This window comes from Gadus chalcogrammus, chromosome 15, assembly GCF_026213295.1.
Source record: "Gadus chalcogrammus isolate NIFS_2021 chromosome 15, NIFS_Gcha_1.0, whole genome shotgun sequence".
Classification (NCBI taxonomy): domain Eukaryota; kingdom Metazoa; phylum Chordata; class Actinopteri; order Gadiformes; family Gadidae; genus Gadus; species Gadus chalcogrammus.
In genome coordinates, this window is record NC_079426.1 from 3,364,052 (window position 1) to 3,382,230 (window position 18,179).

The window sequence follows — 18,179 nt, forward strand, 5'->3', positions numbered from 1 at the left end:
ATGGCTCTGATTGTTCGCAATATAAAAGGATTGATAGCGATGGTTAAATGTTAAGCAGAACAGTTAGCACAATTGCTGCAGTGGGAGTTGAACTTGTGGCATTTGGCCAATGCAAAAATGAGTGATGGGGTGTCGAACCGATGTGAAAACTCGCTGCCTGACTCAATAAGAGTCAGGCAGCGAGCTACAACGAGAAGAGCCTCTTTGCCAGCATATCTCTTTGGAATAAATAATTGGTATGTAATGTTATATACATTTTTATAATATTAAGTTATCCAACACGAGATCATAGCACAAGAATATTAACATGCTAATAAAATCCCCCCATGTCCCAAAACCTTGTCTTGAGAAGCCTGCTTGTGCATAATCAGTTCTCAATAAATCTTTTTCTTTTTTAATCCATCTCTTCTGGCAGTAGCCTACTATGTGTTAGGGTTATCCGATGAATGCTATCACATCTTCAATGAATTGCAGCATCTCTCGTCCGATGGCGCCATCTGCTGTTCAAAATTACGATACAACTCACTAGGATAACCTCAAATTATATATTTTGTTTGCCATAGCCATGATGAGCATGGTATCTGTTAACAGAAAAAAAAAAAAAAAAAATGAAACACACATAATATATTATTTGGGTATTTTACTCTCATTCATATGAATCTTGTTCAGGTGTTATAGCAAAAAGGAAATGAAAAGCATTTCAGGCTTCAATGTTGACTCATCCTCATCATAATCATGCTGTCGTCAAAAGCTGTAATTATGTTCCCGCGCCAGATGTCCTACTGAACAGTGCGGGATCATCTGGATGATTGGGGCACAATTATGATGACGTCCAAACGCTGTTTCAGATATCCTTCATGTGACGCACGGGACGTGAACTGTGGAACATGTTGTGGTAATCAATCAGATAAACATAACAATCAGGTAGATACAGTGGAAAAGATTTGCAGATCATGTTTGGATAACAATAACCAGACCACATGATCAACACCATTGTCACAGTGTAAAGAGCTACGGATTACTGATTAAATGTATGGACAATAACACCAGTAGGTCCCATCATGTAAGTCCATCATTGGATATACTAAGGGAGACAGTGCCTCGGATATACCTGCAGGGGGCACTGTGACTCTAGTTTTGGTTAAACTGAGAGTGGCAGCAACCCATTAAAACCTTGCTGTCAAACCTTACGGTTCTTAGGTGAGAGAATGGACCGGAGAGCCATGCAATTGATTGGATCTAGACGGTGGATCCCCATTGATTCGGAGAGATTGGAAATTGGATTCCAGACAACCTACTGAAAGACCATCGCAAAGGGACACCTGCAGAGAACAGATTGAACCAAAGGATGTAACACCTGAAAACACAATGCCGGCCTCTTACATAAGGACACACACACACACACACACACACACACACACACACACACACACACACACACACACACACACACACACACACACACACACACACACACACACACACACACACACACACACACACACACTGGCATCACTAAACACACCTCACAGCCAAAACCACAACACATTCATAAACACACTTGCATGTTCACAGCATTTGCGAAGAAGTGTGTGTATTTTTGCAGGTTCTCTGCTTCACACACCAGAGATAGGTAGCAGGTATCGAGCTGGTCCTCTATTACCTTTCCTCCACCCCCACAATCACTCTCTCCCCTTCTTCCCCACACCCCTGTCCCCCACTCTGCCCCGAGTCAAGTGAATTGCCTGATGGCACCCATTTTTCCCCTGATGACAGAGGAAGGGGGTGTGGTTTCGTGTCCTGTGGAAGTAGTTCCAGTATGTGGAAGGTGGAGATAGAGGACGTGGGGGTACAGGAGGTGAAAGCCATCACACTGTCTGGGCGTGTTTGCCCCCCGGCCAAGAACCTGATGGGGGATTGACATTTTCAATCCGCACCCCCTGTGCTAGGTGGGTACGCAGGCTCAGAAGTTACACAGATCTGAGCATGAGTCACCCTAGATGAGACGAGGCCATTCTCTTTTTTAAAGCTGAGCTTTTGGAGGTATTGAATAGTAGTGTGTGAGAGGTAGGAGCATCGTGCTGGAACGAGGGTGTTGGGCTTTGATGCAAGGCATTGTGCTGGGTGCAAAGCATTGTACTGGATCGAATGCATTGTGCTGGATTCTCTTGTCTGTGCTGGGTAGATTGCATTGTGTTGGAGCCCTGTTTATTGTGCTGGGGTGATGCAGAACTGACGTGGTCGTCTCACTGAGTGTGCCGATTCGCAAAAAGTTGGGGCGTACCATGTAGGGGTGGGGAAACACGTGTTCATGGAGGAATTATGATTCTTTATCTTCTATGAGTCTGAATCGATATACAACTTCCAAATATCTTTTTATTTTATTTAGGAATATTCATTAGCGATTGTTTGTCGTTGGTCTTAACAACAACATAATCTTAGACACACTTTACTCTGCTTTCATGCCATACTTTTTCACAGTGCCTTTCTTTATGCAAAGTGGACCGGAGTTGATCTTGAAATCAGCACCAACATATACTCAATCGAGAATGGATCTTGAATCAGCAATCATTTTGAAATCGAGAATCGATTTAGAATGAAATCGTCCCCCCAGGAATCGAAAGCGAATCGAATCTTGAGATACCCTAAGATTCATTCCCCTTTATACCATATAATGATAATACTGACAGCATACCGTTGGTATTCCATTCTTCTGGTCCGTCTAGGGTAGGTGGTCCTGGCCTAATGCAGTCAGAGTCAGTGGGCCTGATGAAGGGGTTAAGTGTATAACCCTGTAGTATGTATCACAGCGATGATTCACCCAGTGACCTGTGCCCACGCTCCAGTCACAGGAACGGCAGGTCCAAAGCCCCCCTACAGCTAATCAAGACCAATCAACACCTTGGTATCGTGGTTAATTAGGATGAAGGTAATCATAGTTAATGGAGGGGGAGGGGGGGGGGGGGGGGATCCAGCACCCAGCTAAAGGGTGCTCGGTTTCAGACGAGGATTCTGCAGTCTTCCTACACAACATCTGCAGACACGGTTTTGATATTAATGACAAAATGTACGAGTCAATGATGCTGTTGTTAACCTTGGTTAGTACATGTTGGTGGCATTGAGACATTTCTGCATTCACCAGCAGCACAGTAACCAGTGAATCTGTACAAAAGCAGAGAAGGATGGCTATGCTAATCACAGCAAGGCAGAGGCCCAATGTGGTTCTATAGGGAGGTCAAGAGAACTGCATTATAATGATCATGGTATATTTGTATTGATAGCACTATAGGCCGAAGCCATTGCTTTCATCAAGTAATGAGGTTCAAGTATAAGATAAAGTGAGCCGTCCTTGGGTTGCTCCTTTAGAGACTTGGATGGGGACGCTATCAAGTCCAGCACAGGCATTAATTTAGTCCACACCACTGAGCCGCCTCCATTATGCAGCGGTTTACTGACGAGATGTCATCGGACTCCGACATCGTTTGAGGCTGGCGGCCTGACAAAAAATTGAGCAGGGCTCCCTTTGCCTTTTTCTTTTTTTGCATTTAATAATTCAACGGCGGGGAATAGCTTCAAACAAAAATACTCTGGATATAGCAACACACCGCACCGGAAAACCAAACGTATACAGACGGAGCAAATAGCAGTGCAGTGGTGCGCGCTACTTTTAACTGACGTAGCGCTTACAATAACAAACACAACCTTAACCAGCCTTCGACCACTGTAGCTGCAGAGGCCTCTGCATCACTTGGTCTTTGACGGGGAGGGAAGGGGATATGGGCTGGGGGGGGTGGTCTGTTGGGTTCCCAACCTGTGGAGAGTGTGTGTGTGTGTGTGTTGGGGAGTGGGGGGGGGGGGGGGGGGGGGGGGGGGGCACTCCCACTACCAAGTTATCAGCCTGCTCTAGACCAGGTGTTTGGAGGGCCTTCAAACGGATAGGACCAGATGTGTGTGTGTGTGTCTGTGTGCAAACATGTGTGTGTGTGTGTGTGTGTGTCTATGTGCGAACATGTGTGTGTGTGTGTCTATGTGGGAACATGTGTGTGTGTGTGTGTGTGTCTGTTTGTCTGCATGCAAACATGTGTGTGTGTGTCTGCGTGCAAACATGTGTGTGTGTGTGTGTGTGTGGGTGTGTGTGTGTGTGTGTGTGTGTGTGTGTGTGTGTGTGTGTGTGCTTGCGTCTACAGACTCATAACACTTGAGGGGGGGTTATTTCGTGTCTCACCCTCCACCTCAAGGATGCATCACAACCAAGCGGGCGAGCGAGAGAGCGAGAGAGTGAGCGAGAGAGCGAGAAGCGAGCGAGTGAGAATGAGGAACAAGAGACGGAGTGGGCGGACCTCCTTACCTGCGGACCCGTAAACCCAAACGACTCAAATGAGACAACGCACGATGTTGTTTTCACCGTGTTGCCTCGAGGCGCCCGCTGTGAGATAACGAATCCCCTGCACTCAAGGAACAAAGCCTGAAATCAAGATCTACTCTCTCAGACTAACGTCCCTGACCCCCAGGTTACAGGGAAATGAAAGACTGTGAAGGACCTTCACTTATACTCGGTCATTTTCTGTTTCGATTACTTCTGTACCAGTAGGCCAGTCGATATGAACAGCAGTTAAAGCTATAGGAAGGCCGCTTTTCTAGGAAGCCTTTTTGGTCATTTCTGTTCATAATCTCTTTCCATCCTCTTTGCAGCAATCAATAAATAAAGAACGAAAATTCTGGCGCTCACAGGCCTGTAAACAGCCCAACCAATAGTTTAATTTGGCGGTTGGCTGCTTTAAAAATCGAGCTTACTCTGGCTAGTTTCCCCAGATTGCCTTCCCCTAGCCTAAATAAAAATGGACAAAAAGTTGATGCATAAAATGTTATACCATAACAGCATTGAGACAACACTAACCCCCGCAAGCCTCTACTGATGATCACATAAAACATCATACGAGATGACGGTTCTTCCCCAGTGACCACCACCGTTACCACTGCGGGCGCATTCGTCTCTCGGCGGGCTGCCAGACACATAAACGGGCCCGGGAAGTGTTCGATGACGTTCTCCACCACGCTCCCCGCTAAAACCCAGCGGGCCACGCTGATGCTTCAAGACCCAAAGGGGGGTGGGGGGGGGTTGATTTATATAAGCACGGTGATCAAGTGCTCATGCTCCAGTTGTGAAGGGATTTGAACCCCCCCCCACCCCTCCCAAGGAGGAATCATGGTCCTTCTACCCTCGCCCCCCCCCCCCCCCCCCCCACCCCCTACTCCATCCTGCCCCTCTTGTCCAGGGCTCCCTGCTCCTAATTGGTCGATTCTCAGACCAACGATGATGTGCACAATTTCATTATACACATCATACCATGGAGTATAATGATGTGGAAAGTGGTGGGGGTGGAGGGGTTTATCTCCACTCTTGGCCTGCTCTGAAAAGTCACGGATGCAACGCTTACGTAGACGCCTTAATATCGTCACGCCGACCAGACCTCAAATGGTCAAACGTGCTGGGACTGGAAACTAGACCCCGTGCGTACACGATGAAAGGCATACGGTAAAAGCAATTTCATTTCATGGACACAAGATAACCGTGTAGTGTTCAGCGATTTGCTTCATGTCTGCCCACAGAGAGGAGTACTTCAGTTCACATATAGACCTGTGTCTTGACACTGTTGAACGCAAATAACCCCACTATAAGACAAAGATGTACGAAAGAGAGTGCTCAGTTCAGGACCAAAAACTCTACAATAACTGAGCAACCAGTTATTTTATTTTTATATGATACCACAGTTGAATACTTGATCCTGATTGGGAAATAATGATCCAAGGGATCATTATCATTATTTTTCGATAACACGACAACTCTGTCTTTTGACAGTTTCCAAATCAACGTGCTACAAATCCAACATAAAAAAACGGTCCAATACATCTATCGACCAGATAGATTCTTGACAATTAAATAGAATAAGCACAAAGCGCATATTTTAGTTTCAGCTTATTCGGTTGCCTAAAAAACCCAATAAAGTCATAGATGAAAGTAACTCATATCCAATGTCTCTCGGAATAAACCACTTTGGCCTCACTTCCGTGGCATCACCACCACCATCGTACATTCTTTTCCGATAATGGGACCCCCCTTCGTCGTTTATTCCTTACACAACGGGGAAAAAGTACCAAGATGGAAGCTTGGTATGTGCGTGACATTGTGTGAAACCCTGCACTTTCTTTCCATAGTCGAATCTAAAGCTCAATCCCATCAGAAGAAAGGTGTTGATGCGCTGTGGGGTTGCGTAGAGAAACCAGTGGTGCAGCTTGAACAGAGATGGTCTTTTTTTGTTGAATCTGCAGTTCTGGTTTTAGTCTACAAAGGGAACATGGAATCTCTTTTAATCCATGCTGCTGTCCTCATAGACCCGAAAGGCACTCCAGACTAGAGGAGGAAATCTTCAAACTGAATTTTAGATACCGTTAGCCCTAGCCAGTGCTTAATTCACCGAAACACACGCACGCATCCTCTCTCACTTACACACACGCACACACAAAGACACACAGACTTTCACACAAACACACACACACACACACACACACACACACACACACACACACACACACACACACACACACACACACACACAGACTTACACACATACACACACACACACACACACACACACACATGCTGCAATAACAGCAAAAAAAAACACAGAAGAGGGAGGTTGGGTGGTGTGGGCTGTCTCACAGACTGTGATTGCGATGAGCTGCAATCATCCTCAGATTCCTCACAAACACTGTAAATGCAGCGTGAGTGCTTCGACGACCGGGGACAATGGAAGAGACACATGGACAAGGAGATCGTCAACATTCAGGCCTGTGCACTGATTTTGGTTTCACTCAGTTTGAAGCCATTCTTTGTCCGTGTGACCATATACCATTTTTCATTTCGGTTATTCTTTCTGAGATTCGCTGGAAAGAAAGCAATGATCACTTGCTATTGTCTTGACTATGAAAAAGGAACTCTCCACCCTTTTGACGTTAGTTATTTTACTTGTTACTCACCTGCTATCAAGTGATTCGAGGCCAAACATGTTATTTTGTTAAAGCGACTTAAAAGCTTTTTGCTTCAGGGTCTGAAGTTATGACAGGTGCTAATTAACCTTTCCATAATTTGAACTCTCCTGTCGAACTAGCAGCCAACCAATCAGCTTTCATCTATCAAATGTGATCACACGTCCATAAATCTGATAAGGTTTAATTGCTTCGGACACTTTGACTGACTCCATTATAAGCCTTTATTTCAGACCGAAGCCACAAAGCCGACAAGGAGTTGGATTATTTAAGAATCATCAATCAGCGGTGCCCTCATCTGCGATAAGAAATCACATTTGTAGCCTATTCATAGAATCTTGTGTCAGGGTCTTATTTGTCCCGGCCTATCCTCATATCTATCCTCATATCTTCCCGAAGCTCGTCAAACATGGCTCTCTGTGCCTGACAGCTACTGTTCATGCCGCTTCCTTTTAAGAGTCTCAGCTCTACCGACTTCTCTGTCTCCTTTCCTCCTCTCTCTCTATAATATCAAAAGTAGCAGGGCCTAACAAGGAAACTGAATAACCAACATGGACGGGCTGATTTATTTGGAACCAGTGATATGTCCCCTCGCGGTTGTGGCTTGCATGTGTAAAATATACATAATTCAGCAACTGCACTAACAACTGTCTCCGTGAAAACAAAACAACGAAAGCTGCTTGCCAAAGAGGTACATCACGTAGCACTACCCTTCCTGAGCGCTGCTACACTTTTCTAAACATAGCAAAGCCATTAATCACTCAGAGGTAAACGGCTACCGATGTAAAGACCACTCAGAAGGGGTCAAGTGTGTTTACAGACAGATTTGTGTAGCGTCCAACGTGAAAGTGTGTTAACACAATAGGCACTCAATTAAAGTCTGTGCACGGCTAGGCGGTTAGTTTAGCGCCGCGTCACTGACTGTGTGGACGACTTCGACATTTAGCACTCTGGATTGCTGCGTTGAGGCATTAGGATGGAGCTGCCAAACGCACAAACACACACACACACACGCACGCACACAGACACACAAATACAGATACACACAGACAAAGGCATGCTTCTTTTCAACCACTCGCTGACACTCTGAGAAATCCTGAGAGGACGGGAGCAGTGAAGAGCTAGCAGGTGTTACCTGGATAAGACTGATCCATAGAGGCTAGCAGCTAGCAGGTAGCAGCTAGCAGGTAGCAGGTAGCAGCTAGCAGCTAGCAGGTAGCAGGTAGCCAGGCAGAGACAGACGAACGGCTAGATAGATAGAAAGAAGGGCATATGGAGTGAAAGAGAGGAGGAATGAAGATACTGTACTAATATTCATAGATAGATTAGATAGATAAAGCTAAATATAAATACAACTAAAAATGATAAAGAATGAAGAAAGAAAAATTCTAATAAAATTATGAAGCAGACATACTAAACTAATGACCAAAAAACTAAAAGAAAGTCTCTCTCTCTTGTTTCTATATCAGAGGTCTTTGTTGAATGCACTTACTGTAAGTGCCGTCGGATAAATGTGTCAGCTAAATGAAGGTATAGAATGTAATGGATAGATAGAAGGTATGATGGTATAGATAGATTGATATAAATGAGCAGACAAGAGTATTCGAGGATAGTTGAGGTTCCTGGCCTCTGGCTTTCAAACTAGCAGCAAAGTGTTGTATCTGGACTGCATGTAATACTCATACAGCCCCTCTCATTAAACAGACTCAAAGTATAATCTAACACGATAGAGTGCTGTGTTTTAAGTGCTCACATTTTAAAAATGGATTCTTGTATTTTTTAGAAATGCATAATTAGAATGGCATTGTCAGGATCAACCAATTCCACCCATTTAAGGGCTTTTAGTTTTAATATATTAAAATGCCAACAGATTCATAAAGAAGTCCCTCCTCACAAATTATCCTTTTGGTTGATGGTTATAACAAGTACTTTGGCATGGGAAATTGCACACTTCCATAATAATTCACAAAATGATAGACCTGGCAACGCTGTAATCATCAAGAAAGTAGTTCTTCAAAAGTCTTGAAGACAGCATTTATGATCCAACGCAGGACAAAGTTTTAAATTTTTGCCTGTTTTGAATATTCTTGCATAGATACACAGATATTTTTTATTGGCAATGTACAGACATTTTGATTATTACAATATATGACAAGACAAAGCACATTTTTATCTACATACTAGCAACCTTTACATACTATCCATCACTACATACTACTGTTAGATTTCAGCTTATTTCTAAACTGTTCGGACAGACTCTGCGTTGTGTATTTTCAGTCATAGTAGTAATTCTTGAAGTCGAAATCAAAGCAGCTTGACAGGTTGGATTAGAGGGTTGAATAGATGGTTTATTTTCCAGGAATACAGCGAGATACAGACTTAGGTTGAATAATCTATAGTGGACCCGGTGGTCGATGACTTATTCCTTGGCTGTCGAACCCTCTTCTCCTCGAACCAAAGGGTTGGGGCGAGTATTATACAAAAAGGGGATATATGAATAACAAGAGAACAGACGCACTCTCAGCCTTGATAAGGTATCTGGCCCTGGCTATGTCCCGGAGGACCAGGTCGGTTCAACCTTGTTGAAACATAACAATGGCAGAAAATTGGGGATAATACCTTGTACCAGTATGAGAGGCCCTGGCCTGTCCCTAGACTAGAAATATGAACAACAGAGAGACACTGAAATACACCAACATTCTACACTACCTACCTTTAAACACTTTACATATGTACCTATACTACCTTTAAATACCATCCATCTACATACTAGCTACATTTACACTTTTTACATAAACCTACATGCTACCTTTAAATACTATCGATCTATACTACCTGCCTTTACATACTACCTATCTACATATTACCTCCCTTTAAACTATACTACCTTGATTCCGTCTGTTTTGACTCTAATCTTCTAAAACCCAAATGTGGATTCACACCACTGACTATGGATTCACACTAGGACGGGAACACGATGATGAAACCCCCTGTAACACGTGGAATGTAGAACAGTGCAAATATAGTATTGAGTATGTGGTTTTTGTCTGTTTATCTAAGATGCACTTGTGATTGGTCTATTTTGCGCAGAGTATAATAGATTTTATTTTTCTTTCTCCGACACGGCTCAGAGCAACGATAAGCATAATCAGAAGAAAGCTAGCTCCCTTCTTTCACTTACTTTCTGTTATGGATTATCTGTTACAGCAGCCATTTACAACCGACTTCTTCACCTTGGGAGGCACTCCCTAGAAACAGACCGTGGCCTGAGAAATGAGGAAACCTTAAAATCTGACAGTTTGTGGAATTGATTTGAAACAAAAGGTGGTTCCCGATACCTGAATTAGGCTAGCAAAAAGGGATGTTTAGGATGAGGGATTTATATGTATATGTGAATGATTTTTGAAACGTGGTAGCATCAAAGCATACAATGTGTGTGGGTGTGTTTGTGTGTGTGTATTTGTGCTCATCAAAACAAGAAACAAAACCCATTACAATTCGGTAATTTGGAAGAGAGCACATGTACAGGTTATACTCACTAGGAGTGAAAACAAATAGTTCCAGGCAACGGAGCCTAATCATGCACGACGTGCACAAACAAAGTCCTACACGTTTGACGTAAGTAGAATATTAATGCTCCACTTGCGAGGGAACCTTTCCCGCTAAATTAATTCCTGGCTGCTGCAGTCACACACAGTGCAGAAGAGGCCCCCAGTGTCACTCCTCTAGCCGTCCCCTGAGCGGGACTTGACTGGAGCAGTAACCAGCGCCGTGTCCTCGACGGGTCACAGACGAGCAGTAGATTAATTACAAAGGGATGCAGGAGCAGTCTTCCCTCAACGTTGTAATTAACCACAGCTCATCTTAATACAAGTGCGTGGATAGGGTTTAAAGGGAGATGGGAGATGGGGGGGTGGATTGAGTGCATCGCTCGGATTGGCTCGTAAGCCTGCAGGGTTTCTGCTAGAAGGTAGAGTGATGCCCGAGCTGAAGGATGAACGAGATGAAGAGCAAAGCGGCTGATACAGTGAGACACTAGTCTTGTATGTGTGCGCACACGCTGTGTGTGTGTGTGTGTGTGTGTGTGTGAGAGTGTGTGTGTGTCTGCGTGTGTGTGTGTGCGTGCGGAAGGCCATGAGCATGAAGACGCTAACTTAAATCCAGCATGCTCAGTACTTTTCCCCGGACATTTTGGTGTCATAGAGAAAGAATTGGTTCCCTAAATATCCTAGGAAAAATGGGTTGCTGAAACGGCTTCACGACGCAGATGACCGCTTCTTTCTCCACAATGAATAGTTTCAATTTAAATGTTTTCATTTTCGTTTTCTAGGGGGGCCTCACAAAAATAGAAAACATACATTACAAACATACAGACAGACAAAAGCTCTCCCTCACACCAAAACCCCACATATCCTCCCTATACATCAACCATTAGTTATTAATACAAGGTACAATGGTACAATGGCAGGTACATTGAATAGTTCCCGCTTGGCTTGAGAACAGTTCCCTGGTAGTACCTTCATGCAGTCCCACCCAGGGCGGTTGATGACATCCCTCAGCGGACAGCGCCGTCACGGCTCTCCCTGCTCTAGTAGCAGTCAGGCAGGGAGAGCCGAGGCGTCGAGGTTTCTATCATTTCCCTGACTCGCAGATCCTTCAGCTCACTAAGTGCCTCAGGGGAGCATTTGGGAAGAATAGGGTGAAAATAAATGACTTTGGTTGCAACCAACTGGCACCGTGTACAAGCAGTTGTTATTCTAGGGTGTTAAATCATGTGAAGTTATGTACTTAAACTCATCCTCAGTTATCACTTGTTATTACCATAGACAGTACAGTAATAATACCTGTGTGGGTAATGCACATGTGTAGCGTACAGATCTGTTGGTGAGTACGGCTGCACTGTTAAAGAACCAAAATACAATAGACAGATTAAACCATCAATGGTTCCAAATTTTGCAAAACATGTTTGAAAACTTAGGACTATAAAGGTTAGAAACCAGCCAACAAGTTCCCTTCAAACGGTTTAAACTTTCTTTTAACTGAGTCCATAATTATTAATCACTGCTATTATATTCATTAGTATGTTCTCTTGTGGCCTTGATCAGTCATAGTTCAGCCATTGGTTGAATGTCAGAAAAATGAATCATCCCAATCCAGTCAACCTGACATCAGCACCGTATGAATATGAATCAATTCCAGAGGGCCTCTCAAACTCACAGGCTGTGGATACAATATTAATCGTCTCATAATGCAGCTCTTGTGGCCACGCATAGCATGGGGGGTGTGTGGGTGTTCTGTGGGTGACACACCAGGCTGTGCAGTACATTAACTGACAGGAACCCTTCAAAAATGTATGCACATGAACAAACTGCGGAAAGAAACTCAACTGACCCCCGCGCTGCGGGTCTTGACCCAAATACGACCGCATTACTCGCTGCCTCGCTCTCCTCTAAACCCTCAGCGTGTGAACGTGCGTGCGTGTACGGGCCTGCATGTGTGCGCATGAACATGTGTGCGCACATGCACCTGAGATGGTTCCTCCGTGCTCCAATACTCGCATTTCCCCCGCGTAGGCGATTTCAGGAGCCTGTTCGCTGCGGGTGGCAGAGAAGGAGGAGGAGCACTGTGCTCAGACGTGACAGTTCACTGCAGCTGTAGTCACATGCTGTGTGTTAGAGTGCACACCGAGACATTACGCAGACCAGGGGTGGAAGCGCTGAGCTGGACCTGTGCAGCTACATGTATCACGGCTCTGCAGAGCCAGTTCTAGGGAAAGGCACCGATATATATATCGCCCACAGACTATCGACCAGAAGTTACTTTTGGTCTCGACTAGGGTTAGAGCGGCTCAAATTCAGATTGAGCGGCTCAAATAAAGATTCTGAATCGTTCGGTTCGCTACACGCGGTTCGGAGCATGGATGTGTAGTTCCTAGTGTACTAACATTTGTGTTTCCCCTTGTGGCCTCTTCGGCACAGTATTTGCATGTCCCTTTGTCACTTAGGCCTAAGTGAACTGCATTCGCCCTCCTTTTTTTCTTTCAACCACCAGCGCTTCGACATCTCTTTCCTCACGAACCAACTACTCACGTCTCTCCTCATATATCAAAAAGCTCTACCTACTAAAAATAACAGGCTGCTAAGGTAATATACTCCAGGTACGATTCGTTTTTTCTTATCATCTACAATAGTGCATTTCTTCGCATCCCCCTTGAATAGAGCTAGTGCTGCGGAGAAATTTAAGTGAAACTTTGCACAATGTAGGCTACAAAGTACAAACCCCCTTTTTAGTTTATGATAATTCGAAGTACATCCATACAGTCAAAGCATTGATTCCTCATTGGAACTTACATGGGTCGTGTTTCAAACAAGAGCTCCAACACCAGCACCGCCATACAAGGACGCTATAAATTCCAGCACTGCTTGTAACATTGGCTCGCATCGCAGTGCCATTACTCATTATATTAAATACAGAACGAGACCTACGATCATCACAGGGCCATTACCACAAATTATATTAGACACAGAACAAGACCTAAGATCATCACAGCGCCATTACCACTCATTATATTAAACAGAGAACATTTGTCATAAACCAAACGGTGAATCCTGGGAACAGTTCCCCCCTAGTTCCAACAGAGAAACACAACAAAACAAATCAGAGGATGACTCCAGACAACTTGGAGGAGGTATAGTCAAAGATAGGATCAGCTGTCCCAAGTGTTCACAAGCTTGTTCGACAATTCAATCCGACAAACAAGCCCTGAATCGAGTGAAGAGCCAGCTATTTCACACACCAAAACACGGGACAACCGTCTCACACCAGGTCTGCTCTTCGACAATTCAACATGACACTTTCACTTTCACTTTGTTGAAAGACCTCCCACAAAACAGATGAATGTGTCCGCCAAACAACAAACTCCCTGTTTGTTCTGTTGTCTCCTCTCCGTGCACTATCCATCAACACATACAGCCCCTACCCCGTGTGGTGCAAACGTAGAGCTTGGTGAGGCATTAAATGGGGCTTGGGTTGCTATTCTGGGCTCAGTGTTTAAGACACAGTGAGAGACTGTGTGCTGCAGGTTGCATCCTGGGGAGATGGTGTGTGCACTGTGCTAGTACGCACACACACACACACACACACACACACACACACACACACACACACACACACACACACACACACACACACACACACACACACACACACACACACACACACACACACACACACACACACACACCAAACAGATGCACACACACACACACAAACACACTCACACACACCAAACAGATGCACACACGCACACGCACGCACACACACACACACACACACACAAACACACGCACAAACGTACACATACACACACGCACACACACGAAACAGATGCACACCAAACAGATGCACACACACAGACACGCACACACATTCACACACACGCACATGGACACAGATGTGCACACAAAAACACACACACACACACACACACACACACACACACACACACACACACACACACACACACACACACAAGAACACACGCACACACACACCAAACAGATGCACACACACAGACACACACACACACAAGAACACACGCACACACACACCAAAAATATGCACACACACATGCAAGCACACACACCAAATAGATGCACACACACACACAAACACACACACACACACACACACACTCTGACACACACATACACACACACACGCACACATACACACGCGTACACACACCAAACAGAGACACACACACACACACACACACACACACACACACACACACACACACACACACACACACACACACACACACACACACACACACACACACACACATACATACATAAAGTTCTGTCTGAGACTGGACCCCTACTGGAGGGTTTCTGCCTCTCCAGGTACATGGTTGACATTTCATTTGGGAGTGGAGGAATAATAAGGATGTGTAAAGCAGTCAGCATTGCAGGAGCTCTGAATGATTTAGGGCTTACCTCCTGTGGGGTGAGTGTGTGTGTGTGTGTGTGTGTGTGTGTGTGTGTGTGTGTGTGTGTGTGTGTGTGTGTGTGTGTGTGTGTGTGTGTGTGTGTGTGTGTGTGTGTGTGTGTGTGTGTGTGTGTGTGTGTGTGTGAGGTGATAAGGGACCAGGCTGAGTGGTGAAGGTGTTTCGTTATTACTGCTAAAGAAAGTCATTTAGCAGTAATAAAGTAATTAAAAGGAGATGAATTATTTGTGGCTGGAGAAGCACAGCCCATCCGAGTCACGGTCCATGATCCATTCATTTGAACAACTGGCAATATTGACAAGATCTGCAATTTGAGTGGAAACAGATGGATGGAATGGATGATGGCTGGAGCCATCCACGTTCACACCCATCCACGTGCACACCCATTCCACGTGCACACACTTCCATGTGCACACTGCTGAGTAATTCTAGCACAGAGACAGCAAGGCTCTGGAAAAAGGCCATCGGTTTAGTTTGTTTATTTTGCAATACTAAGTGTGCAATACTTCCTCAACAAAGAAATGCGTCTGGAAAAGCTTTTTTCTCCACCATAATGCATCTTTGCTATCAGATAAGGGCGAGACAGGTTTGAGAGTCATGAAGCGAGGCACCGACATCTATACCAAAGCGATAGGGGTGTGTGTAACAAATGGGCCAATAAATAAATCTCAGATACATGATATGGCTTCTTTAATACTTGCAAATGTTATGCATCATATATGTGAACTTACCATTGCAGAATGCGTTCCAAGGCTGGTATCCATAATAGCCGGTGATTCGCAATATTCGCTCCTCTATCGATGCACTGTTGATGTCTTCGACCGACCGGGACGACTTCAAGTCCTCCTTGATGGACTCGTCCACCACCAGGTACTTGAGTTGTCTGAGTTGGGGGCTGATGTCCGACAGCCGTCTGGGGCTCACGTCAGGAGACTTGCGCATTCCGCTGAAAAACCAAAGCACCAGCAGATGTGTTAAGATTCAGATTCAGATTCAGCTTTATTGGCCAGGTTTGCGAACAAAGATAGGTGTAAAGAGATCCAAAACGAGGTTGACGCTTTTAAACCAAACTAGAACCGTTTCGGTATTGAACCAGCTGATAGGATGCATTTATTTCGGCCTAAGCGTAAGAGACAACGCTGAGTCCACTGTTGGTGTTCATAACAGGGGCCTAAACCAGTAATAGGCTCTCCGTCGGCGCGCTCTGTGCGCACGGAGCGGAAAATCATCCCCCTCCGCCGGCTTCGGGTTCACTGAGGAACCGGGTGGAAGACGCTAAACGAAAGTGACTCACTTTGCCATTGGTGTATATAGGCCTAGTCGGCACTCGGGAATACCCATTTGGATGCGTAAAGAGATAAGAATGTGTAATGAATCGACCATAACTGAGCTGTAGCCCAAAGGAACGCCTCGGACAGTTAGAGCTGTGCATGTGGAGACTCTACTCGCACAAAACAAGTAGGGCCAAACCTTCATAGTTGGTGTGTTAGGGTGATGTTCGTGCAGATAAACACAACACGATTATTATGGACAGCCTCGTGATGTAATCACATTGGATACATGAATACACAAAGAAGAAAACCGAACACAAATGAAACATATTAGACAACAATTACCAACATTGGATGACGACAGTTTTCACAACACAGGCTTGCAATCCCATTTGATATTTTCAGCTGCACACGTATCAACACGCCACACTGTTACGCATGTAGGCGACTGGTATATCTTTATTGTGTTCCAAGACACACAACTTCTTACACAACCATTTGCATCTCTCCCACAGAGGAAAACAGGTGTTTGCTTCAGCGACGCACCTGTGCAAAATAAGAACGGACAGATCGCTCCCACAATCAGCCCTCAATGAATCCAATAATGTTTAAATGTCTTACATGGGCATCAAAGAAGGTGGTCCAAGGTAGCACATGCAGTCCCTCCGGGGCCGCCCGACCCGGTCCCAAACGGTGCCCTCTCCGTCTCCATACATGATTCAAATCACTCCAGCGCAGTCTTTTGAAGACTTTTCGAAGTATAGCGGCTAGCCTAGCCCTCGTCCACACGAGTAAAGAAGAGAAGGGACATCGTTGTGCTTGCTTACACTCCCACAAACAATATGTCCATGCAACTGGAGGTCTAGCCAAGCTTCTGCGTTCTGGTCGGGGTGCGCACAGTCAAGCGCCACCGAGGGATGTTGCAACAGCGCCATCTATTGGACTTCTGCGTACGTGGCTGCAGAAAAGAATGACATTTTCTGACAAATCCAGGTTTTCAGGGTTTGGTCCAGCAGGCTACAATAGCTCCTTTTGCCTTTGACGGAAGTCTGAGACCACAATAAAATTGAATGCTCGGCTATAACAAATCTAACCAATATATCTTACCTATTATTTGTATGAAGTTATTAGTAGAGTCACTCATTGTAGTAGTGATAAGTTAGTGAAAGTAATAGTTGACGACCACTAGTTTAAATTCAGGTCAGGTTTAAGACGACTGAATCAATAAATGACAAAATAATTGATTTTGATACTGATATTTATGAAAATGTCCTAAATGTGTATCAGTCTGAAAGCATGTCTCTGTGCCCTATGTGTGTGTGCGTGTGCGTGCGTGTGTGTGTGCGTGTGCGTATGCGTGTGTGTGTGTGTGTGTGGTGAATATATCACTAGTGGCCCCCAGGGTCCCCATTGGTCTATTATTCATTACCTGGCCGGCTCAAACAGGCTGCCAGCAGCTCTAGTACAGAGAGACCCCCTGTATGGCTGAACTCAGTGCAACTACAAAGTGGGCAGAAATGCAAATTGGAAAGTATTGCCCAGAGCTAAACCACGCAACGAATATAATCAATTTAACCAGAGCGCCCGATACATTTTGCACAGAAAAACGCTTCAGGGGTTTGTACAAATGTGTGTGTTTGTGTGTGTGTGAGTGTGAAAGAGAAAGAGAAAGAGAGAGAGAGAGAGAGAGAGAGAGAGAGAGAGAGAGAGAGAGAGAGAGAGAGAGAGAGAGAGAGAGAGAGATTATCGTGGACGACAAGTCACGCTCCCCAATAATAATATAAAAAAAAAACATTTCCTTGTGACTCATAATCTCAAAACAAACAGTTTAGTTGACATTCCCCCATGTT

The 18,179-nt window shown here is 44.8% G+C and overlaps 1 protein-coding gene across 1 annotated transcript in view; it reads right to left on the reverse strand.

Moving 5' to 3' along the window:
• The window catches only part of slc35f3b (solute carrier family 35 member F3b), a 32,246-nt gene extending 15,125 nt beyond the window's left edge, over positions 1 to 17,121 (reverse strand). Inside the window, exons 1-2 of the mRNA XM_056609611.1 lie at positions 16,951 to 17,121; positions 15,790 to 16,004 (exon numbers count right to left, since the gene is read on the reverse strand). Of these exons, the coding sequence (XP_056465586.1) occupies positions 15,790 to 16,004; positions 16,951 to 17,045 (310 nt within the window). The 5' untranslated portion in view covers positions 17,046 to 17,121. The remainder of the gene's footprint in view (positions 1 to 15,789; positions 16,005 to 16,950) is intronic.
• Positions 17,122 to 18,179: the final 1,058 nt, after the last annotated feature.